The sequence below is a fragment of the Sturnira hondurensis genome, unplaced genomic scaffold (assembly GCF_014824575.4).
Source record: "Sturnira hondurensis isolate 20B ecotype Veracruz unplaced genomic scaffold, ASM1482457v3 Scaffold0000022, whole genome shotgun sequence".
NCBI classification, from domain to species: domain Eukaryota; kingdom Metazoa; phylum Chordata; class Mammalia; order Chiroptera; family Phyllostomidae; genus Sturnira; species Sturnira hondurensis.
This window is the reverse complement of record NW_028072653.1, coordinates 2,138,342-2,163,281: the sequence shown is the minus strand read 5'-3', so window position 1 is coordinate 2,163,281 and position 24,940 is coordinate 2,138,342. Positions and strand designations below refer to the sequence as shown.

At 49.1% G+C, this 24,940-nt stretch overlaps 1 protein-coding gene across 2 annotated transcripts in view; it reads left to right on the top strand.

The window, feature by feature from the left end:
- The window catches only part of ATP10B (ATPase phospholipid transporting 10B (putative)), a 145,007-nt gene that overhangs the window by 112,142 nt on the left and 7,925 nt on the right, over positions 1-24,940 (top strand). For both annotated transcript variants that reach the window (XM_037032259.1, XM_037032963.1), the window contains 9 exons: positions 28-137; positions 2,259-2,385; positions 5,217-5,401; positions 9,594-9,918; positions 12,614-12,690; positions 14,059-14,184; positions 19,202-19,402; positions 21,081-21,161; positions 22,491-22,595. In XM_037032259.1, coding sequence (XP_036888154.1) covers positions 28-137; positions 2,259-2,385; positions 5,217-5,401; positions 9,594-9,918; positions 12,614-12,690; positions 14,059-14,184; positions 19,202-19,402; positions 21,081-21,161; positions 22,491-22,595 — 1,337 coding nt within the window. The remainder of the gene's footprint in view (positions 1-27; positions 138-2,258; positions 2,386-5,216; positions 5,402-9,593; positions 9,919-12,613; positions 12,691-14,058; positions 14,185-19,201; positions 19,403-21,080; positions 21,162-22,490; positions 22,596-24,940) is intronic.

Here is a 24,940-nt window from a genome sequence, read left to right as displayed (position 1 = left end):
TCATGGGAGACAATGACTCTTTCACAGTGACCGATGCCGATGTGGAAAAGAAGGTGAGGAGAATCCAAGCCCGGACTCAGAAGCACCTAGACTTGTATGCGAGAGATGGCCTTCGAACTCTGTGCATCGCCAAGAAGGTGAGAACAGATTCCCCTCTACGACGTAGCGGAGGGGCCTCGACCCTGATGTTAGTTTCTTTTCAAAAGGCCGTTAATGTTGGTTGCTGTGATAACTTTCAAATTGAGCTCTTCTGAACTCACCACAGACCCATGACCTTGACAGTTTTGCTGGGGCGGAAATCGGAACGACAAGGTTCCACCAGTGTGGCTTTGTGGTACCCTGCCTTCCAGGGTCTATGGAAGCTGGTGACCCCTCGCTCACAACGTAATTTTTAATGTAATTTTGCTTTCAGCCTATTCTTTTTAAACTGGCATTATTTGCATAGATTTGGGATTTGGCAGGTTTTATGTGATCCCATAAAAATGTAGATTTCTGGTTTCTCTTGAAAATAGAGAGGATCTGTCAAAGCGGGTCTCCGATCTCAAAGGGCAGAAAACAGCGACAGCCATGTCGCAGCTGATGCCTGATGAGGAACATATTCTGTTGTGTTGTGGTCACAGTCCCCACCATTCCCAGCAGGATTGCCCTTGGCCCAGCTCTGGGCACGTGGATGACCCACCTCACCCCCTGCAGGTCTTTAACTTGGCAAGAGAGGCAGACAGGGCTGCCTACCCCAGAGCAAGGGCATCTCCGGAGGCACCTAAATCAGGCACCTAAACCTGTGATGGGCAGGTTTCCAGGTGGCTACACTGATTTCTCCTCCATCAATCCCCAGAGCTCATCTCTTCTATGCCGCTCAGGCAACCACAAAAACATAAAAGTTAATGAGCACCCGCTCCGAAGCCAGACCTACCCGGTCCAAGTCCCCATCTCACCACTTACGTGTTGTGGAACCTTGGGCAAGTCTCTTCGCCTCTTGGAGTTTTGAATTTCCTTCTCTGTAAAGTGGTGGGGTCATTGCTCCTTACCTCCCACAGCGGTCATGGAGATTAACTAAGGGGCACATGTACAGGGGACAGCAACCAGTGCTTACTACACTGTAGATTGTACTTATACCCTTACCACCTTCTATTTTCCATTGAAATGATGTGCGCCTATTTTGTCTCCTCTAATAAGACGTAGAATTTCATAAGAGCAAAAGGCCTGCCTGTGTCCACTTGGTTCTCCCTGTAGAGCCAGGCACAGAGAGAAAATATATTTGATGTTTGGACAGAAGATTTATCCATTGCTGTAGAAGGCAGTGTTCATGTAATGCCCACAGAAGGCTCCCAAAGTGCCGTGGGACTCCGAGGGAGGAAGACACGTCCTCCAGTTGTATTCTTCTGGCTTTTGGGTAGCACCTCCAGTAGCCAGCTGGTAGGGCTTTCTACAAGGCTTTGCAAGACCTGGCTTCTGCTTACCTGTCATACCTCATTGCTGGCTCCTTTCTATCTGGCTCCCCATTCTTTAGCCAACCAGCATGTTTAAGGAACAGACAAAACCAGGTTCACTGCTTTCACAGCCTTTGCTGTTGGCCCTCCCTATGACCGAACCCTTCTCATCACTGGATCTCAACTTGTACATCACCTTGTCTAAGAGACCTGAAGATGCCAATGAAACAGCCCCTCCCCCATAGCTGTCCCCCAACATCAGTATATCATCCTCTTTCATTTCTGTATAGGGCGCCTTGAAATAACCCATTCTTTTAAAGTATTTACTTGGATAATGTCTCCCGCCCTCTGGTAGCAGCAGGTAAGCCCAGGCGTGCAGGGATCGGTCTGTCTTGATCCCTGCTGTATCTCCAGTGCCCTGAGAAGGGCAGAGCCTGCTCAACAGATGTTTGGGGATAATGGAACATAATTGATTTATCGATTCGTGCATATAAAGAAACAACCATTAAGGACAAAGCCCTATCAAATAGTGTAGATATGTCCTGACTGGTGTGGCTCGGTTGACTGGGTGTCGTCCCGTAAGGGAAAGGTCACTGGTTCCATTCCTGGTCAGGGCACAGGCCTAGGTTGCAGGTTTGGTCCCCAGGTTGGGGCATGAGTGAGAGGTAACTGACCGATGTTTCTCTCTCACGTCAGTGTTTCTCTCCCTCCCTTTTTACTCCCTTCTCTCCCTCCCCTTAAAAAAATGTGTAGAGAAGCTCAAACAGACACGTGGGAAGGGTGAGGGATGCACTCAGAGTTGTGAATGAGTCTATGCCTGTCCCACAGGTCATTAGCGAGGAGGACTTCCGGCGGTGGGCCAGTTTCCGGCACGAGGCTGAGGCGGCCCTTGAAAACCGAGAGGAGCTCCTGATGGAGACCGCGCAGCATCTGGAGAATCAACTCACCTTACTCGGTAGCTAAAAATAAGTCCTCATGAGATGAAAAATAGGAGCCTGGCAAGCTGGGAAGGGAGTTCTTGGCCCCGATTCTGACACTGCTACAAATGTGTCTCAATTAGGAGCCTTCCCTGGGGCGCCTTTCTGGGTATGTGGCACGCACAGGCTGTGCCAACGTGCCACCCACACTCCCCGCACAGCTTCCCGAGGGGGCCCAGGGGCATCCCTGCACTCCCTGCCGGGTGAAGCCTTGGTTGCTGCTTCTGCATTCGCTCAAATGCTTATTGAGCACCTACTGTGTGCCAAAACAGTACACTAGGCATTAGGGCTACAACCAGGAACAAGAGCACAGGACCTGCCCTCCCATAGGTCAGAGTCCAGCAAGAAAACGGATTAAATGAGTCATTAAACAAAGTGTGGTGGGGGCTGGCCTGGAAGATGTACCAGCTGGGGTGGAAACACAAAGAAAAAGGTGCCAACCTGGCCTGGGGGCCGAGGAGGGGCCAGGCTGGCTGGACTGAGAGGAGAAGCAGACTTGGTTGGGCCAAGGGGAAACACGAGTGTTCCTGGCATGGAGAGAAAGCCTGGGCCTGCCGGTCCTTCAGGTCTGCTGTGGCTGGCCCCCCGAGGTTGGGGGAGAAAGGGCCCAGGTCATGAAGATCCATGTAAATCGCACAACAAACATTTGGAGGGAGAGGCGAAGGGAGTGAAAGCGGGGATAGATTTGCGCTTCGCGGAGGTCCCTCCAGCTGCTCCTGCACAGAAGCGAGGTTGCCGCGCTGGGGGAAGGTGAGCAGCACGCAGACCACAGCTCAGAGACAGCGCTGTGTATTTCTGTTGGGCAGGAAGCATGGCTGAGAGAGAAGGGAGCTCTACTTCCCAGAGTCAATCTCTCAGCTCGGGAGTAAGATCTTGGAAAGGCCCTTCGGGAGCTGCGTGCACGGGAGCAGCGTGCACGGGGGCAGCTTGGGCACAGGGGCCACATGGCAGCTTCCTTTGCTCTCGTGAGATAACGCTGCCTTAGGCGCAAGGGCTACATCCCGGCCCTGTTCAGACCTTGGCCCAAGGACACATCCCCGCAGCCCTCTGCGCCTTGGCTCCTCTGGATAAAACGCACTCCCCCACACTGCCCAGCCCGGCCAGTCCCTGTAGGAGCAGGATGCCCTGCTACACATACAAAGGTACAGCATCGAGATGTGGCGAGACGGGTGGCATCTGGGGACAGAGTTCTGCCCCCCACCTCCTCCACCCTTTTGTTTCCGTGTTTCGAGCGCAGGGACCTTTGTCTGCGGCCTCCCAAGGCCCCCTTGAAAGCTGGTGGGAGGAATTCATGTCAACAGGAACCAGGGGGTAGCTAGGCCACAGCTCCGTCCGCCACACAAGGTCACCGGAGCGTCACCCCGTTAGGGCGCCGAACCCTCTCACCCGCCGAGGTTTCTTGTTTCTGGTCTCAGTTGGTGAGAAGGGCTCTTCAGCTTGAAAGGTGGACACACTTGTCAGGACCTGTCTGCTGCCTTGGCAGGGGATGGTTTGCCCAGCTATCCCGTTTCATTTTCTCTTTCACACAAATGTGCTTTTCTCCTTTCCCCTTCACTCTGCCTCCCCGTAGTATGAATCAGCTTCGGAGGCCCACCTCCCCAAGCTAACCCCCGGAGGGAAAGATGAGGCCAAGCCATCCCTCCTCCTGGGGCAGTTTACCTGCGTGTTTGGGCCTCAAACACAGAACAGACGCCTTTGGGGACAGCGCAGCTATATTTCTTCCCTCGAGGTGCTTCTGGAAAGAGACAGCTAGGGCCCGGCAGATTTCACCATGCCACCAAGAAACCGCCCTGCCCTTCCAAACCTGCCTGGCCTTCACGGTCGCTCCCACAGGGAAATGATCTTTCCACTGCGCATCCAGCGTGACTGGTCTGCCAACCTGTCACTCAGAACTACTGCAAGAAAAGAAATGCCTTGCTCCCGCCCAGAGTGAAACGGGCCTGTGCCCCGAAATGAATCTCAATGTAAATGCTGGTTTATTTTATTTATTTTTTTTTTTTGCTTAATCGCTGCTATCCAGTATTTGGGTTGGTGCAAAGCTGGAGATGATTCAAACACCAGGGAAGCTGCATGTTTAATTCTCTCCCAGAATATTAGCAAAAACCTGGGTCTCTATTAATTCTGCCGTGAGCGGCTGCATCGCGAAGATTTCGGTCCCTTTGTCTCTCTCCACTCCACTGCCACTGCGCCTCCAGCTCTGTTCCTGGCTTGTGCTCAGCCCCACTGGCCCTGAATTACTTCGCCCTGCGTGCTCCAAACTCCAATCAGTTCTCTAGAATGGTGTTCTGAAAGCTCAAAACTGATCCTGCCACTCTCCGACTTGAGTCCCTTTGATAGCTTTCTCAGCTGTGAAATGAATTCCAGTCCTTTAAGGCCCGATCGGAACAGCCTTATCTCTTGGCCCTCTCTCACCCCATTCTGCCTCCTTTTCTGCACCTTCTCTCACTCTGACCCCTGGGCCTTGGCAGAGGCTGATCCCTCTGCCTGGAATTCTCTGCCTTCTCCACCTCTGGACTTTATCTTCCAGGTCTGAGCTGAAAGGGCACTTTGCCAGCAAGCCTTCTCTGACCTTCCATGGTACCCTGGGCTTCTCATGCAGCTCAGTTATAAACCCTCATCAACAGGCCTCGGAGCTCCAAGAAGGCAGGGGCCAGCTCTGTGTGTTTCACTGCTGTATCCGGGGTGCTTAGCACAGCCTGGGACGTGGAAGATATTTAATAATTCCTGCCTGTCTTGATAGGGCTTTGGGGAAACGAAGCAGCTACTTTCCCACCATAACTGTGCTCTCCGGTGTCTTCGATCCCTCCAGGAGCCACCGGCATCGAAGACCGGCTGCAGGAAGGAGTGCCCGACACCGTGGCCGCTCTGCGGGAAGCCGGGATCCAGCTCTGGGTCTTGACTGGAGACAAGCAGGAGACAGCGGTGAACATCGCCTACTCCTGCAGACTGTTAGATCAGACCGACACTGTGTACTCCATCAACACCGAAAATCAGGTGAGGACAAAGCAGAGTCCACACGTCCAAGTGCGGCACAGCCCTCAGGCCAACTGGAGACGGGCTCATGGGTGGTGTTTGGGCATATGAGGAGGCCACGCCACCAAAACCTTGGAGCTCAGAGGGCCCTGGAAGTCATCCAGCCCAGGACCCTCCACCGCACACCCACGTAGGGGGAGCCAGTATTATATTAGGTCTAACCGCAGGTAGTTGAAAGTTATTCCTCTCCTGAATTCTACCCTTGGCCCAGCCTCTTCATTCTATGTATGAGGACACTTAAGATCACAGAGGCTGTCACCTGCCCAGGGTCACCCTATAATTTCTCATAGATAAGTCTAGAAAGCCGGTCTCCTTCAGGCCACAGCTGTTTGCATGATACCATACTGTTTGCTCACAGAACCTCGATGGTTCATTCATTATAGTTTGGATTAACTCATCCATTCAAAAAAAAAAAAAAAGCTTCACTTAAATTGAAATAATTCTGAGTTTAAAATTCCAGCTCCAACTTGTAGGTCAAACTGATTTGCCACAGAATAATTCCTGAAGGGAATGACACGTGCAACCAGCCCATTTTGTTGGGATGGGAGAGAAATAAGCAGAGTTATGACGAACACTGTGATTTTCAACCTAAACAGGCTGTAAGCGGCAGGGAGCAAGGTTTGGAAACAAGGCTGTGCCCAGTCTGGAGACGTGTGTTCAACGTCGTAACACCATTTTATATTTAGGAGGAAAAGTCTATTTTCAGGCTGTGCCCAGTCTGGAGACGTGTGTTCAACGTCGTAACACCATTTTATATTTAGGAGGAAAAGTCTATTTTCACAGTGCCAACTGCAGAAAAAGTAAACAGCCCCTCTCTCCTAGGCTGATGAATATGGGAAGTGGGTGTTGACCTGTCTGCTCCTACCGAAAGGAAAGGAAGCAGGGATTGGATGAGATGTGGGGCGTGGACAAGGAAAGCACTGCAAGGGCGGGGGGCGGGGGGGGGGGGACCTGGACACCTAGAGCACGCCACAGAGAAAGGATAGAGCAGAGAGAGGTAAGACGGGAGAGGAAAGACCAGCACAGGAAAAAAAAGGGGGAGAAGGATGACAGAAGCCGATCAGCATCCAGAAATTTGTGAGGTTTAAAATCTGGTTTTTATTTCATGAAGAATACACTTACACATTTTTTTAAAAAGGGTAGTATATACTGTGAACAGTGCCGGAGGCCCTTTAAATTAATTGGAAAAATCATTTACTTTCTTGTCAGGTGCACAGGTGATGCTACAGTTAGATTAAACCCCAAAGAATTTTCAAAATGAAAATAATATCAGGGAAATCTTTGGCATTAATATTATGCTTAGGAGAAAAAGTAATTTGCAGCTTGCTTGAGTTCTCAATCCCTGCAAGAGTGTTGATGTCTTCCTGCCCTGCTGACAATGGAAATTTTGTTTGCGAAGATTATTTCACTCAAGGTGATACCAGAAGGGCATTTGCAAACCCGTGATGTGAGCCGGGCGGGGAGCAAGGGGGCTGTGTCTGCAGGTTCTGTTAAATGCAGTGCGTTCCTGCAGGAAGCTGGGAGGTTTGTTGATTAATTAGCCAAAGCTTCTAGAGAATGGTGGGCCACACTCCACACTGAGTTCAGTCACCGTCAGCTTTGAAAGTTGTCTGGGGCCCTCCGAGAAGGTGCCTGAATGCTAGGCCCCACCCACACCCCTGGGGTGCTAAGCCCAAGAGTCTGTCTTGTCCCCTTGTCTGGGGAGAAGAAGTGGATCCCTAGATAGGTCAAGACAGCCACTGGGGAAATCCACTCTAAACCCCAGATTTATTTAAACACCCATTTAATGTAATTACATATTCAGTGGACATTTCCTCCAAGGGTTTTTATCTGCCTCATCCGTTATAAATTGATTTAGGGCTACCATTGCTTTGCTATGCATCTTGAAGCTGTAAGCAAGTTAGGGGGCCTACATAGACCTCAGGGTTCTCATCCGTAAGATGAGAATTAACCACCCATCCCTGAAATATCAATATGTCACGGAATCTTAGATGGGACTGTAGTGTTAAGTAGGAACTAATAATAGCAACTATTATTGTTATTATTAACAACATATTGGAAGGCTTAATATTGTCCAGATACCGTAACTCTCTGAATTTCATTCTCTTCATGGTAAAATAGAAATTAAAAAGATTTATTTCAGAGGCTGTTTGGGACAGTTAAATAAGATCATAGAAGGAAAACATTTATTAGCACAGTATTTGTATTAGTTAATAAATTACTTCAAAACAGAAAACAACACTTTCATTATCGCGTAGTTTCTGAGGGTTAGCAGTCCAGGAGTAGCCTGGGTGGGTACATTCTCTGGGTCAAGGTCTCTCTTGAGTTTTCAGTCAAGGTGTCAGGGTTGTGGGCTCATCTAAATGCTCAATTGAGTGGGTCATTTGGGACTGGAGAGGAGTCCTCCTTCAAGTTCAAAGACATGATTATTAGCAGGCCTCCGTTCTTGCTATGTGGGCCTCTCCACAGAGGGCTTCACACCGTGGCAGCTGGCTTTCCCCAAGGCAAGCCGTCGGAAGCCGAGTGAGGCAGAATGCCTTATGGGTAACCACACTCCATAAACTACCTGGGGGAGTGACCTCCTGTCGCTTTTGCGGAACTCTTTGTTAGGAGTCACTCTTTGTTAGAGAGGAGTCGCTAGTCCTGGCCCCCACGCAAGGGGAGGAGCTCACACTAGGGCGTGAGTACCAGCCGAGGAAATCACCGAGAATCACCTAACAGGCTGCCTACCCCGGTACCTGACATACACTAAATCTTACATGAATGGTAACTACTGTGATTATTACATAGAAAATTTGAAATAATTTGGAGATTTTATTTGGAAGCTTATGTTCCCAATGATTTGGTGCAGTCCTGAGTTGAAGGAATCTTTATTTAGGGTGACCCCATCTTCAGCAAGGACTGTCTTGATCTCTTTCCCAAGAAGTGTTTTGGGTACGACCAGCGGCTCCTCTTGCTGCTCCCTGTGGCCCCCTGGGTTCTGTGCACACTGTCTGCCAGTTCAGCGTCCCCTAGAGGGAGGATCGGGAATAATGAACCGCAGTCCCACTCGCTCCAGACGAAATGACAGCATTCTCAGAAGCTTCTAGATCAATAGTTCCCAAACCTGTCATTTCAGAACAATGATTCCAATTCTTGCCAAAATCTGCATATTACCTGTGCTATTTTTTAATTGAATGATTTCACTTAAGTTGACTCACTTTGAACATTTAAAAGTTTATTTTCAGAAGGAATTTTTGGCACAACAGTAAATGGAAACTGTCACCCTGGACCATGCCTAAAAATACGCTGCTGAGTAAAGGCCGAGTGAGCAACACGATGCTGTTAAAACTGGTGATACAGTTGCCTGCCACAGTTTGTCTCCACCTTTGTTTAACAGTGAGGTTTACAGAAGGTAAAGAGGATTAAGAATATATTTAGAACCAAAATCTGACTCGGTATTTGATATAATCAAAAGTAGTGGAGGAGACTTGATTAAAAAAATAACTTCTTCACTATGTTTCAGGGAAACACCAGAAAAAATAAGAAGTTTCTTTAAACCAGTAAGACTTTCACATCCACAGTCAGTTTTAAACAATACAACCAACACACTCATACCAACAGGTAAATGCACAATTAAGGTAATTTTACAACTGAGAAGCCACAATTTGAGTGGTAATGATCTGCCTCTAGTACTAAGTTGGATGACCTTGGACAAGTTAATGACACTTTCACTGTTTCCATTTCTTCATCTCTAAACAAAGTTAGAGATGCACCCCACTTCCAAAGTTACTACACAGGAATGTCCCGAGGAACACAGGAGAGCTGAAATGCCTGTGACTCGTAGAAAGCACCATACCAGCGTGATATATTGTCCTTATTTACTGTCTGACTAGGTTTATTATCTCACACCATCTCAGTATCTGTCTCTAGCTTGCTGAGCTATTTCCATTCCCAAGCAGTCTCCCCTGTTTTGGACATCAATTTGATTCCCAATTAATATTCCTTCGATGCTATTTGAAATAGTGCAGAGAAGCATAAAAATCACAGAATGATTCCCAGGTAAGTAATCTGTGTGGTGATAGAGTTTTGTAACTATTTTACTGAAGGATTTTAAACATACATTTCCAATGTTGCTCACTCATACCGAATGTGTGATTCTGAATCTTTACAGGAAACCTGTGAATCCATCCTCAACTGCGCGCTGGAGGAGGTAAAGCAATTTCGTGGACCACGGAAGCCAGACCGCAAGCTCTTTGGGTGGCGCCGACCTTCTGAGACACCTGCCGCCACCACGGCGGGAGCAGCAGGTCCAAAGGTTGGCTTGGTCATCGATGGGAAAACGCTGAACACCATCTTCCAGGGGAAGCTGGAGAAGAAGTTTCTGGAGTTGACCCAGCACTGCCGCTCCATTCTGTGCTGCCGCTCCACCCCGCTGCAGAAGAGCGAGATCGTCAAGCTGGTGCGAGACGAGCTGGGCGTCATGACGCTTTCCATAGGTACCCATCATGCTCGGGTGTGGGTGGCACGGTGGCAAGGCTGCTGTGACCAGAGGCCTGGACCAGAGGTGGGGGGAGGTCAGGCATCTAAGTTAAGATGCTTAGGCTGAGGGGTCGCTGTCCTAGAGGGAGAGAGGTCAAAGTGACAAGATGTGGCAACCAGGAGACGAAGCAGAGGCTAAGCAGAGTGGGAGAGTGAACCAAAGATCTCAGGATTAGCAGGTGAGCTAAGGAAAACTTCGCACTTGGCAGAAGGGCAAAGCCAGGAGGGGCCTCAACTTTGGAGCATCCAGGTACCTCAGTAACACACGCACAGGCCAGCTCAATTCTGGGACGCAGACCATCTCCCGTCCAACCTTCCCACACGGCACAACGCTGTGAACCTCAGGGGTTGTGGGTTTGATACGCTGCTGAGTGCCGATGGCTGGCGGGGAGATTTAAAAGCCGGGCCTGTTCCATATTTAATTTTGTATGTTTACTCCTAAATTCAAGGCCCAGCACAAAGCATACACTGGATTGAACGCTGGCTTGTTGGTCAGTGAAGAATTCTTCACGGGAGAACAAACTTGAATCGTGGTGGAGGCAGAGAAGTAGAACCTTCCAGGAGAACCCAACCCTGGTTTGCAAGAATCTTACTGATCGGGTCTCCATTAACCCTCCAGCCATCTCTCTCCCCAGGTCCCAACCCAACAAAACTGCTCCCCATTCTCAGGAGCCTCGTCCTCTCTCACACCCAGGCCCTTGCACAAGCTATTCCCTCTATAACCACCCCCCTCTGCCAGTCCCCCCTAACCTCCCTTTTCTCTGGGCCTCCCCTGAAACACATCCCCCCTACCCCCCAAACGCCTGGATGCTTCCTGTGATGGCCTGCTCAGGAGACCAGGAGTCCCCGCATAGAGGGACAGTGCCAGTCTTACCCACCGTTTCATCCCACACCCAGCACGTACCACACGGGGCGTAAATAGCACATTTATTTAGGGACCTGCTTACCGATGGTTTCAGGTTCTCTCCTTCCTGCACAGGCGTGGAGAGATTTTCCTTCCTGGCATTCCATATAAGAAGCCTATTATACATTGTTTTTTCTCCTGGAATTTTGGTAAAAGCAAGTAGAAATAAATAAATTAGGGAGTGGGCACCAAAAAATACAGGGCACAGAGCTCTAGCCACTACATTCTAATCTTATCCCCCGAATCGTCCTCTTCGAAACTTCAGACACACACGAGGCAATAGCCCAGGACCGATTCCCTGAAGAAAGACATGGGCTCCACTCCCATAGCAAGAGAAACAAAGCCAGTGGGGCGAGAGAGAGCGTGATTATACACCGCTACTCCTCCCACTGGTTTGCTAATAGAAGAGGGTAAAGGGTGGATTTGTTCTGCCACAGGGAAAGATTAAAATGATGTGCTGTTCTGCTATCAAGGAAAAAAAAGTCAGTATAAGAATAATGGCTACTTATAATGATAAAATGTTTAAGATCAGTAAATTTTGTTGCCAAATAATTAGGGGAAGGAAATGCTCTCCCCCGGTGCCATATACTCTATGAAGTCTAATACAGATTTAATTGCAGACGCTGAGGACCTACTGGAAAGCAGTGGGGTCAGAGGGTTAAGGCAGTATAATGTCTAAGCCACGCCCCACAAGCTGAATCCAGCCCACTGTGTGTTTTTATAGGGATGCTAAGAATGGTTTTTATTCTTCTAAATGTAAGGACAGTTGTATGGTTTTGCTTCTTGGCCGACAAAGCCTAAACTATTTACCATCTGGCCCTTTACAGAAAAAAGTTTGGTCAACTCGAGTGTGAAAGATAAAGCATTAGGAAGACCCGGGCTCGCAAGCTCTACAGCTCCTTGTCCAAACGGCTTGCCACCTACCTGTCTGTGGCTATGTACATTTAAAGTCAAAGTTTAAATAGAATTCCATCAGCCACATTTCAGCAGTCATATGTGGCTAGTGGTTTTCATATTGGACAGTCAAGATACAAGACATTGCCATCACTATAGAAAAATCAATCTGGCCTTAACCTCCAGTTCTCTGAATTATTCACTGAATGGCAATTCAGTGTGACTAAATGTACCTCAGTCCAAAAAGTAGTCTCATTTTTCTATATTCAGAAACAAAACTGAACACTGTCCTTAAGGCATCTTGATAATCTGATGCCTTAGCTGTCCAAACATCCCGATGGTCTCGATGTGGTCAGCAGTTCGTGTTATACTGAGTTAAGGAAGGCACGCTAGCCTTGGAATCAGAAAGATCTCAGTTCCGATTTCTCTGGGTCTCTTCACTGGCTAGATTACTCTTGCCAAGTGTCTGTGTTGCTCAGATGCTCCATTTGCTCCTCACTGAAGTCCCTCGTAGCATTTGTAGGCCTTTTGTGTAAACTATAAAGCAAAGCTCAAGTCTCACTTACTCACCAATAATTCCCGACACCTAACCTGATGCCTAGAAAAAGGATTCAAATATTTGTTGATTTAAAAAAAAAAAAAAAAGTAGGGCTCCTTGTCCAAAGAAGAAAAGACGTCTCTCAGGCCAAGTACTGTAGCAATTGACTTTTCCTGTAGGACTATTTAGAGCTATGTTAAAAGGATTCAATTAAGTACAAATGGGACACTTTAGAACCATTTGTATACAACCCTCCCCCGTGTCCCGCATCAGCAAGACCAGGAATAAAGATCCCCCGTGACCTCTCTTCTTTCAGGTGACGGAGCAAACGACGTCAGCATGATTCAAGCTGCGGATGTTGGGATTGGAATATCTGGCCAGGAAGGCATGCAGGTACAGCTGCCTTCGCCTGTTCTCATTTCTTCCTTGCTCTCGTTGCTCCCTGTTGGGGAGTCAAGGCATTCTGCAGCGTGGGTTAAACTTCTCCCTGAGAGTTTTACGAAAGTATCATCTGAAAGTTAGGCTTCCATGTCATAAACCTCCATCACCAGCCCCCTACTGCCAGGCGCTTCCCAGCCCAGAGAGGATCAAAGGTGCTCAGCCTTTTACAGACAGCTGGTGACAGCTGTGTCCTAAAGCCCAGTGGTACCCAACCACTCAGGGGGGTGTTCCCAGAAGGGTTTTCCTTAAGTCCACCTGCCTGCATGCACTGGCCCTAAGGAATGCAAACAGGAGTTTCCATCATAGAAAGTTTTAATATTGCATTGGCTAATCCAGAAGCAGGGAGCCAAAGGTAAAGACCTGACTTCCCAACGGTGTGTAGGTTACAGATCATATAGAGCAAAATCGTAAGACACCGTGGTTTCGGGTATGTGCTGGGAGCAGAGTGTCAGGGGCAAGAGAAGACGCTGAATTGCTTCTTCAAGTCTTGAGGACAGCCTGAGGTCTTTTCTGCTTGTCCTTCTGTCTGGTCTCATGGGAAAGTAGTCGGGGTCATCACCTTAGGGCTCAGAACCAAAACATAAGTTAGGTCAAGATGTTATCATTAGCCTGCCATGCTTTCCAGACCAGGTGACCAACAGCTTCTCAGGTTCTGGCTACTGTCTTCTGCTGCTTATCCAGGGGAAAGGTTGCCGGAAAGACATGGGGCAGGGGGGGAACATGTTGAGAGAGAGAGAGATTTCTAGAATTAGGATTTAAAGCTACATTTAATCAACATCATGAAATCCCCCCGTTTTATAAGACTAGGCCTCCCTCTGACTCCATGCCTCCCTGGCTAGGTTCATACCAGGCTTTATGACCAGACTTGTCCCAACTTCAGAGTCTTAAAAGAGCAGAAGGAACTGTGTTTTCTGAGGACACAAGACACACTGCATCGGAGAGCGGAGCAAATGGCCGGCCTCAGCAGGCGACCAGGGGTGTTCAGAGGCTTGAGGATTGGTTGCCCCAAAGCCCCGACTCTCCAGGCCACCATCGCATCCCTAGCATGGTTCCCGAAACGTGCAGGGCCACAGTAAATGCCCGTTAGATAAATGCAGATGAAGGCCCAGCTACACTGTGGGCCCCTCCCGACCTGCCCTTATTGGATTCCAGGGAGGTTTGGATTTCCTGGAGGAGAGGTGGGGTGTCCAAGTCAAAAGAGCCACCCAAGGGCACCACATACTGGCCCTTTGGATCCAGCACAAAGCCTTGCCCTGGGGGAGCCTCCGTGGTGCCCCGACAGCTGGGATGGGGGCTAACGTCTCTGCTCCGCCCCCACAGGCTGTCATGTCCAGCGACTTCGCCATCTCCCGCTTCAGGCACCTCAGGAAGCTGCTGCTCGTGCACGGCCACTGGTGTTACTCGCGGCTGGCCAGGATGGTGGTGTACTACTTCTATAAGAACGTGGTGAGCAGCCCACGGCCACCTCCCACCCGCGCCTTGGGAGTCCTGGGCCTGACTCGCTCTGGGGCCTTGGGCAAGACAATACACTTCTCTGCGCCTCGATTTTTGTCTTTGACAACCTGCGTCTCATACTAGCTGTTCCGCGATGTTATTGTGAGGCCAGCAGTGCTGTGCGTAAAGCACCCGGTACCTAGGAGGCAGCGGGAGCGGTTACCACCGTGGACTCCGCAGTCAGACATATCTGGTTCCAGCCTAGGCTCCTGTATTCCGTAACGGCCCTACACACCTCAGTTTCACTGTCTGTAAAATGGGGCTGGCGAAAGCGCCTTTCTCATGTATTCACTGAGAAGATTGAACGAGAGCTCTTGGGTAAAATAACTGGCATGTAGTAAGCACACCGCAGAGTCAGCCTTTGCTTTTTATCACTGTTGCTTCCTAAGTGAGATTTATTTTCTGGCTTCAAGGAAGGAAAGGCTTTGAAGACCAACTAGGGTGACTTTTAGATGTCCTCGCCAGACACAGCCGCCCTGACGCAAGACCCACGGTCCACCCGTTGGGGGAGTGCAGGTGAAGATTTAGGGTGAAGTTCTTGACTTCTACCTGACTCTACCACTCACCTCCCAACAGGCGGTTGTGAAGGGTCAGGACACTAAATAACGTATCTACTGACAAAAATGTTTTGAGTGGAGAGGTGACCTGGGAACAGTCACGTAGCCTCTCTGAGCCTCGGCTTCCTCATCAACACCACGGGGAGACTATGACCCTCTCCGTGGCATCTACAAATACGAAAGCATGGCTTCTCCTACGAAATGTGTTCACCTCTGTCTTGTTGGTAAGGGTCCAAAGCAGGCACACACCAGCTGGGGTCGTAGAACTGTCAGAGGTTCTGGTTTGAAAAGCCCTGGATGAATAAGGCGTCTAGGAGGACGTCAGGATATTGCCTTACTAAGGGAGGGAACTAGGGCCTGAGTTGTTCATGATCTAGTTCAAGGACTTGTGAATAATCCCCAAGAGCCTCCATAGAGAATCCATTCCTGTTTGCATAAGGAAAGAGGGGTGGGGGAGCCCTGAAACCAGGGCGATGGACGAGAAAAACGGCCTAGTAGCAGCCTCAAAGTTCCGTCTTCCCCCCTACTCCCCAGTCCTGCTGGCAGGCGCTGCGGCTGTGTCTGGGGCTCAGGCGTGAGCACTTCTGCGCAGAGGTCAATATGTATAAACAGCACGGCAAACAATAAAGGTAATTCGATAAGGTGAATGATACTCTTTCAGCAAGTCTCCGCCAAGTCACGCAATTTGCCTTGAAAACTCACCCTGAGCATGAGAGACTGTTTACTTAGAATTCAAAACACCCATTTAATTTTTTTTTCTTTTGGCCTCTAAGGGAATAGTTCTTTTGAATGAGCCCAGCCTCCCCTCTGCATTGAATTTGCGAACTAGAAAAAGAAATGGTTCCAGCCAGCCGTGCTTTCAGAGCTTAAATGATATTTATTTCCAGCCCGATGCCACGCTCGCCACGGCGGTACTGATGGCACATTATCTCCCCTTTGCAATTAGGAGGTGGAGAACCATGACTCCCACATGCGAAACCAGTTCCAGAGGGGCTTCAAACCCCGCCTGCTCGGAAATGTGGACAATGCACGAATGACTGTACTGGGGCCCCCTGGGCGCCGCCATCGTGGGCCTCAGCGCACTCCCTCCGAGGCTCCCAGACTGCAGCCAGACGGAGGCAGTGGAAATAAGCAAAGTCCTCCAGGGCCTCGGAGGAAGAAAACACTCTGTGGTGTTAAGACTCCAGCCTGAGCGTTAGGAGAAAAGAACTGAGATAAATGAAAATTGTTCAGATTATTATTGAACATCTGTGTCAGGGACATTCTCAGGCACTGGGTATGGAGACAGATGTAGTCGCTGCCCTCACGAAGCTCACAGTCAAATCAGGCCTCGGCAAACTTGTTCTGTAAGAGGCCAGATAGTACTTTTAAGCTCTGTGGCTCATCCAACCTCTGTCGCGGCTACCCGCCTCTTCTGTGGCAACGTGAAGGCAGTTATAGACACTCTGCAAATGAATTGTTGTGGCTGAGTCCCAGCACCTGTGGCTGGATTGGTTTGTCAACTCCTGGTCTCGATAAATCTTGCTTTTCTAAATCCAGTTTAGGGACCAGCAGCATTAGCTTTCCACAGACACATTCAGAAATGCACATCCCCGTGGTCCACCCAGGACCTGCTAATTCGGGATGTGCATTTTTAATACGATCCCTATGTGATTCCTGTGAAGCTAAAAGATTCCTAAGCACGAGTGCAGGAAAGAACGGAGACATATCTCCCTAGAGGAAGGTCAGGGTGCTATGGACACATCTCTAGGAGATGAGGAAACCAAGGCTCAGAGAGGGTAAGCGACTTCTCCACGTGCACACAGCATGGGAGAGTCAGCAAGACTAAAACCCAGATGACCTCCCTGCTCTAGACATTTTTGCCACTTTACTAAGTGTCCTGACCTCTGTGAACTCCCTGTCGCAGGGCCTCCGGTGGAAGCCAGAAAGAAATGCGCATTTCAGCCACGACCTGAAAGAGAGTAAATAAAACTGTCCCCTTGCTGACGGGGAGAGGCTTGACAGCCTCCGTCCTTATAGGAAATTATTTCAGGCAGCTTATGTATCATTTTACAGCATATGTTGGACCTCATTCCAAAGAAGTGTAAGTAACTCGCAGTAAAAACAGTAGGGAAGTTATAAAGAAAATATAAGAGTATAGATCAGGGGAGGGAAGTTGTGCCAGGACCCTGGGATAAAATCCTAAGTATTCGACGTCTGACTGAAACAAGCAGACCAGTTCTGGGGCGGGGGGAAACCATATTTTCTTTGCTCTAAATTCAGAGATTAATTTGTCAAGCAGACCTTTCGAAAAAGGCCACACAGAAACCTTCGGGAACTTGCCTTCCCTGGCATTTTTGTAGGGAATGAAAATTAACCTCTGTCTATGGTCAGCCTTTTTCCTAACAACCCTTAATGAGAGTCAGTATTAAATTATAATTCAGGAAGGGCATTTCTATGGGAAACCGAGCCAGCGATATCGAAGGACAGAGCATTTTATCCCTTTAACTAGGACTTGGGGAAGCCCTTCAGCACCGCCAGCGCCTGTGGCGTAGGGCAAGGAGCTTCAGAAATGCTGTGAGCTGTATGACGCCCAGCTCACCGGGGTGCTCCACCCCACCCACCCCTGATGTCTGCGCCATTTCCTTTGTACTCAGTACTGCTTGCTACTGTTTGGCAAAGCATTACCAACGGTAACATCCACCACTAGTTACAGAGAACCTATCAGGTACCAAACACTGTGCCAAGAACTTCACATTCATAGGTACCCATGAGAGTAAGTGGAGTACAGGGGCTCAGAGCCTATGTGCTGGAGCCAGACCAGGTTCATATCCCAGCCCTGCTCTGCTATTGAACAGCAGTGTGGCCCTAGGGAACTTGTTTAAGCTCTCTGTGTCTCAGGCCCCTCATGTGCAATGGGGATGCTCCCTAGCTCACGGGACTTTTGTGTGCATAAATGAGCTGCTGTATGCGAGCTGCTTCAGACAGCAGCACCTCACCTGGTAAGTGCTTAATGTCTCCAGGTTTAACTAGATGATGGGGCCAGTGGTGGCAGCAGGTGCTAACAGCCCTGTGGGGTGGGGACAGGACACTTCCCACTAGTCATCTGGGCAGAGAAGCCCCGGAAGGAAGCTCCTGGGCTGGAAGAACCGCAGCCAGCCTTGCTGTTGCACAACCCAGAGATGGGCCTGAGAAGGCTTGGGGTGGTCGGAGAGCAAGAGCCTTGAAACTCGGGTTGTGCCACAGTCTAGCTCTGATCATGGGCAGGGGATAGCTCATGATTCAGAGCCTCAGGGTCCTCACCCCTAGAGGGGGGCTAGTAATGTCGTTATCCAGATATGCCATTAATAAACACACAGGCATAACCGTATTATTAGCAGTAATAATTATTAATCTATTAAGCAGATTATTATTAATCTTGCAAGGCTGTAGGGACAAATTATAATGTACATCACATTTGATAATATATAATATACTAATATACTGGCACAGTATGTGTATGTGTGTGTATATATATATATATATATCACACACCTGGCACAAATAGAAGGTCAAATACTAATTATCAGTGTTACTAACAGTAGTATTAACATGTTTGGATTATTATTACAATAATAAATAGAGAGCCTCTTCAGAAAAACACTGGCCCAGCAGTTAGGGAATGAAAATTCTAGTTTGAACGCAAACCTGCTGAACGATTTCTTACAATACCCTTCACCTGTTGTGCCTCGGCCACACAGAGCAGAGAAGTTCTGGTCCTGACTCCAGGGCGCTGCTTATGTGGCCTTGCTCAGGTCACCGAACCACGGCATGGCTCACCATTATCAGAGCTCGTGGTGGTGGCCAGCCCATCTCTGGAGGGGAGGGGTGGGGCGTGCGTGGGAAAGAGCTTTAGCAAGCAGAACGCAGCAGTCAGGCAGCAGGTTGTCTTGCTCACCAGAGTTGTGTGACCGTTGGGAGAGTGTCGAGAGAGACCTCCTCACACAGTCTTCTTCCCTCAGTCCGTCTTCCTTTAGTCCCTTTCTCTCACCAGCCTGCTGGTCCCTGCTGCCTCTCAGGGTCACGGGCCATGGTTGAGGTACCACTACTCCCACCTGAAAGGAAGCAAGAGGGTGTTCAGAAAGGGTGAGCACTTTGCCCAGGGTCACACAGCTAGTAAGCAACAGGACAGGCGTTTGGTGTCAGTCCTCTCTGCCTCCAAAACCTGTGCACTTCACCAGGTCCCGAATGTGGTCGGTAGCTAGTCGCAGCAGTAGTTAGTGGTGACAAGAGTGTCAGGAGCTGCTGCTCCGAGGATCTGAGTTGTCTCCATCCTCACCTGACTCTGCATGTCCTGAACGGGGACACTGAGCCCCCTGTCAGCACAGTGCCCCGTCAGAGGCCCCCGAGCACACGGGTCCTCGCTCACACGGCCACGCCGTCTCTGCCCGCAGTGCTACGTCAACCTGCTCTTCTGGTACCAGTTCCTCTGCGGCTTCTCGGGCTCCACCATGATCGACTACTGGCAAATGATCTTCTTCAACCTCTTCTTCACCTCGCTGCCTCCTCTCGTCTTCGGAATCCTCGACAAAGACGTCTCTGCGGAAACACTCCTGGCGCTGCCCGAGCTGTACAAGAGCGGCCAGGACTCCGAGGTGAGGGGCTCGGGAGGGTGGGCGGGGGGTCAAGGAGCCCTGTGTTCTAGTCACCACGCTGCCACTCACCTCCCATGTGACCAAGGAACTTCGCTCCCCATTCATGGCCTGCTTCTCATTGGCTGTTGAGGGTGGTGGACCGGACTGGAGAGTGTGTTTCTTTTTAGTAATTTCTTAATTTTACCATCCGTTATGGGACTGCCCTCGTTGAAAGGGCCGAGGACATGAAGCCAGCCCCCGAACTCCAGGCCTCCGTCAGAACACCTGGGGTCGACAGCCAGCGCGCTCAGCACTGGGTAACGCATTCACCATAAAGCAGGGCTCCCACCACACAGCGGGGAAGGCAAAACCCAAGATCACATGTGGCCTGGAACTTACTGGTATCAGGCAGACCAGCGGTCACCTACCTTTTTGGTAACTGGGGCCTGATTCATGGAAGGCAGTTTTTGCGCAGACCAGGGTGGGGAGCAGGGAATGATGGTTTGGGGATGATTCAAGTGCATTACATTCAAGCTCACCTCCCACCAGGTAGCCCGGTTCCTAGCAGGCCCGGACCAGTACCGGTCCGGAGGTTGGGGACCCCTGAAGTAGGTAAAGAAGGCCTGGGAAGCCATCGGTTCCGTAAAAGACCCAGAGAGGGCACAGTGGCACCTGACCAATTGGGAGAAGTCAGATAGCAGGCACGCAAAACCTCAGGAGGTCAGGAGGTCAGGAGGCAGGAGCCGGAGAGGGAAGCTGCCTCCGAGGAGGAGCTCCGGGAAAAGGGACAGTGAAGCACCTGAGAGGAAGTCCCGCAAAGCCCGGTGTGGTGCTTAAGAGCTGGTGACAGTTGTGGCCAGAAACAAAGAATCCCAGCCCTGACCCGGAGTCAGGGGAACACAGCAGGCCCACCGCCCAGGCGAGGGAGACGTGGGGAGGGCTCATGTACATCCCAGGCCCCGCCTTTCCGCACCCGCGCCGGCTGGCTGCTGTGTTGTTCCTTGAGGCCCTAATGTTACAAGAAGTTAGTGTAGAAAAAGCAAAAACTGTGAATACTTTCCCTTTCCCAGGGAAGGCACAAAAGGAGAAGGCTTGTGTCCAAAGCCACTGAGCTCTTGGCAAACTGTGACCCTGGCCTGTGACAGATCTTCTTTTAAAATGCCGTTTAGGAGCCTTAGAATCTCTAAACTTACCAAGTTTTTTTAAAGAGGGTTTCTTTTGTTATTCATTTACTTGTTTTTTTTTTAATTCCACATGTAAGTGAGATCACGTGGTACTTGTCTTTCTCTGCCTGAATCATTTCACTTAGCATAACACCCTCCAGGTCCATCCATGCTGTTACAAAGGGCAAGATTTTTTTTTTGGCTGAAGAACATTCCAGTGTGTGTGTATAAGTACACACACATATAGGTATATACATATATATACATGGCCATAGGGGTACATATACCTTTTTTAATTCATGATTTTGTGTTCTTCATATAATCCCCGAAGGGGAGTTTCTAGATCGCATGGCAGCTCTCTCCTCCATATTTTCAGGGGTCTCCACACTAGTTTCCACAGTGGCTGCCCCAAGTTACAACCCTCCGAAGGTGCAGGAGGGCTGCCTGCCCCACGTGCCCACCGACACGGGCTGTTTGCTGCTTTCCTGCCGACGGCCCCCCGGGGGTGGTAACTGCTGTTGTATTCTCTCCGGCAGTGCTACAACCTGCGGACTTTCTGGGTCTCCATGGTGGATGCGTTCTACCAGAGCCTCGTCTGTTTCTTCGTCCCTTACCTGGTGAGTCACATGGTTCCAGCCATACACACCGCGGGGCGGGGCTGGCCCTGTTTATGTGACATCCTCAGCCAATCATGTCTGGACACTTCAGAGCAGAGGTTCAAAGCAGGCGGCCCGCAGACCCCATCCAGCCTAGGGCACCTGACACGTCAGAACGGTTTCCCCAAACATTTCACTCTCTGCCAGGTTTTGAAAAACTGAACGCTGACACTGCGTTGGATCATTTTTCCCTCGTGGCAGAAATCCAGAGTTAACACATAGCTCCGCTTAGATGGGGCCCATATTCTCCAGTTGGCCATAGTCCCCACCACTCCCTTTTGCTGTCTTATACTTGGCCACCTTCACTTATTTACTCTTTCCTATGGGAGCGCTGTAGGGATTTGAATTTATAACCCTTGATTTCGATTTGTGCTTCTTGGGTCAAGACAGCAAGCATTCAGGCAGCAAGATATAAAGAATACTCTAGCACCTGAAATAAAAACAAGAGTACATGCAGCAAGGACAGCAGCCCCATCTCAATATGGCTCCCCGGTGTAGTGTGAGAATTTAGAGAGTGAAGGAGATCTGTATTTCTCCTGGACAGAGAACCAGAACGTGGGGTAACTGCCACCAGGTAAACGGCAGTGTCTACCCAGTCTCAGGGCTCGTAGCCTTTTGCAATTAGCAACATGGGGGTCCAGAAAGCAGGCATTTTACTCTCTATTTGAATTTCCTGGCTTACAAATCTCTCCCTGGCCTCTGCTTGCCTTTTCTGCTGAGTCTTTTGCTCCCACTGTGAGCTCAGCAGACCCACCCCGAGGACTATTTGAAGTCCTACAACCTCAGTTCTGGCCTTCAGCTGGACTGCCTTTCCCCCTGCCCTTCAAGACATTAACTCCTCTTCTTACGGTCTCAGCTGACACAGCCCCTCCTCTTTACGCCCAGTGTGCCTTGCACTTGCCCCCACTGTGGCATTTACCCCCTTCAATCATGCTGCTAACCCTGCCAAGTAGGCTGTGAACTCCTGTAAGGCAGACACAAACTACCTTCAGCAATTAGCATCATACCTAGTGGGTGCTCAGTAAATTACTCCACTCATCCCAAGCGTTCTGGAATGCCCACTGTGGCTCCCTGCGAAATGGGTTTCTAAATAATGTAGCCCCATCACGTCCCCCGTCATCTTGTCTGCTCTGTGGGTCAGTTCCACACAGGTGGCAGCTGGGTGTCTTCTCCCCATTCCTCCCACCCCTTGACACCTGCCTTCACCGATGCTTTGGAATCACTGTGTCAAAGACACGGCCTTGAGCCCACAGGCACGGCTGACAGTCCCCCTTCGTTCCGCCTCTGCAGACCTACAGGGACTCCGATGTCGACGTCTTCACCTTTGGGACCCCCATCAACACCATCTCCCTCGCCACCATCCTCTTGCACCAGGCGATGGAAATGAAGACCTGGGTAAGTGCCTCCCTGGCTTAGAATTTGCAACCACGTTCAAATCTGCTGTACTTCCTACCATTGATCCACTGGATAAATCATACTGAACTTTTCCCTGTGTCTCTCCTAAACAAGGATAAAGGAGGTGTGGAAGGTAAAATTTCAGGCTTCAACTTGCTTATCAGCCAGCCAGGAGGATGAAGCTAACATATATAAAAAACAATGAGACCATTAGTTGCAAAAATTGGTATTAATGAAAAAAGTGAAGGGTATTTTCAGAGGCAAGGAGAACGTCAGGCTGATCGTGCTGTGGTTGAGAGATGTGCTCCCCTTTAATTTCAGGGTGAAAGATTAGAAAACTATATGTAACCACATCTCAGTATCTAAAAGGGCAACACCAGCTTTGTCATTAAGTTCTTCTGGTCAATAATGATAAAAAGACATTAAAATTGTATGCCAGGTACCTAGCTACACAATTTTAAGGTATTATCTCATTTAACTTCCCAAAGCCCTTTGTGGTTGGTGGGCTTTTGTTTTGAGATTTAACGGACGCACAGCTCTCTGTAAGTTTAAGGTATACAGGGTAATCACTTCCCACACACATGTTGCAAGGTGATGGATGTTAACAAACTTACTGCGGTCACTATTTTGCACTACATGCATGTGTTAGGTGTTTTATATATTCCCATCTACAGATATAGAAATAGGTACAATGATGTTTAAAAAACAAAACTTGCCCCAAGCAAGTTCAAGAGAGAAACATGCTTGAACCCTGGCAGTCTGACTCCTGAGTTTTTAACTGCTGTGCTTATAGTGCGAGAGACCACTGTACAGAAAGAGTTGTCCTTAGCCAAGCTGAAGTGACTCTTTCTGAAAACACACATATTAAAAAAGTTTTTAAACGGCCCCCAGGAGGCACGGTGTGTTCCCTGCATTGTACAGGGCAACTTCCTCCCCCTCCGCGGTCACAGGCCAGACCAGGCCCTGACATGCTCAGTGATGGCTGGGAGGAGCCACCCAAGGGGGCTTCGGGATCAGCGAGCTCCCGTTTGACAAACCCGCTCTGCTCGCACTCCTGCCCCAGGCAAGTAGAACAAAGTGATAAAAGCGAAAAGGCAGAGCCATGGTTAAGTACAGGATGAACGTCTCCAAGAACCACCAGCCCCAGAAGAGGCCACAACATGAGAGGAAGGTACTGGACAGGAGCAGGCAGCGGGGAGTCTGGCTCCTCTGGGGTGAGCCCCAGGTTTCTGCTGGGTCTCAGGCCTGAGCTCAGGAAAACAAGCTTAAAAAGTGACAATGACAAGTACTTGGAGTTAGTTTTATCAGAAGCAAGAGCTTTATGAGAAAGGGAGGCAAGAGACAAAGATATAACTTTAATACTAGGAACTGAGCCAACCTAGGAAACATTTAGAACTCTTGACATTGAAACATTATCACTGAAATTAAAAATGCGATTTGTGGTGTCTTAACAGGTCTAACATACATTTGATTAAACTCCCAGAAAGAAATGGGAGAGAAACTGAGACAGTGGGAATATTTTAAAGGATAGTGACTTGAGAATTTTGCAGAAGTGATGAAATACATCAACCCTCAGTTTCAAGAAAGTCAGTAAAACCCAAACATGATAAAAAGAAATCCACATATCTCATATCAAAAAGAAACTGTAGAACACTAAAGACAAAATAAAAATCAGAGAAGCAGGCCAGGTTTTAAGTGACGGATGTTCTATGGAACAACAGATGAAGAGTAACTCCGGGGGGGGCGGGCAGCAGAGGGTGAAAAAGGAGACAACGGAACTTGAGCAATAATAAAAAAATGAATAAAAAAGAGTTACTAATTTCTCGGTAGCAACAAGGGAAGCCAGAACACACTGGCGTGCCATCTTCAATATGCTGAACGAAAATAACTGCCAACAGAAATGCTGTGCCCATCAAAAATGAGTAAAATAAAGTGTAAGGAAGAGATCACCAGCAGACTCCCCACTAGGGGCAATTCTGGAGGGTGTACTTAGGAAGAAAGGAATCGCTGATGGGAGGTCCAAGATTCAAGGAGGAATTGAGGCATACAAAGTAGTAGACATAACTAAATGTTAATAAATAGTGACCGCACTAAACCATAATAACATGTGTGCTTTAAAAATGATACAGTAGCAGTAAGATACGCTGGGAGGAAGGTTAACAGAGCGAAGCACGCCAAAGCCCTTGTAGAATGCAGGAAGAGAGAAAGGCGTTCTAAACGGTAGACTGCGGTAAGTTAAAATTGCCTGTTATTATTTATCGAGTAATCCCGGAAAGAATCGAAATGGAGTACGTAACTTTCAAACTAGTAAAGGGGGAAATAAAATCATACAAAATAGTCAATAC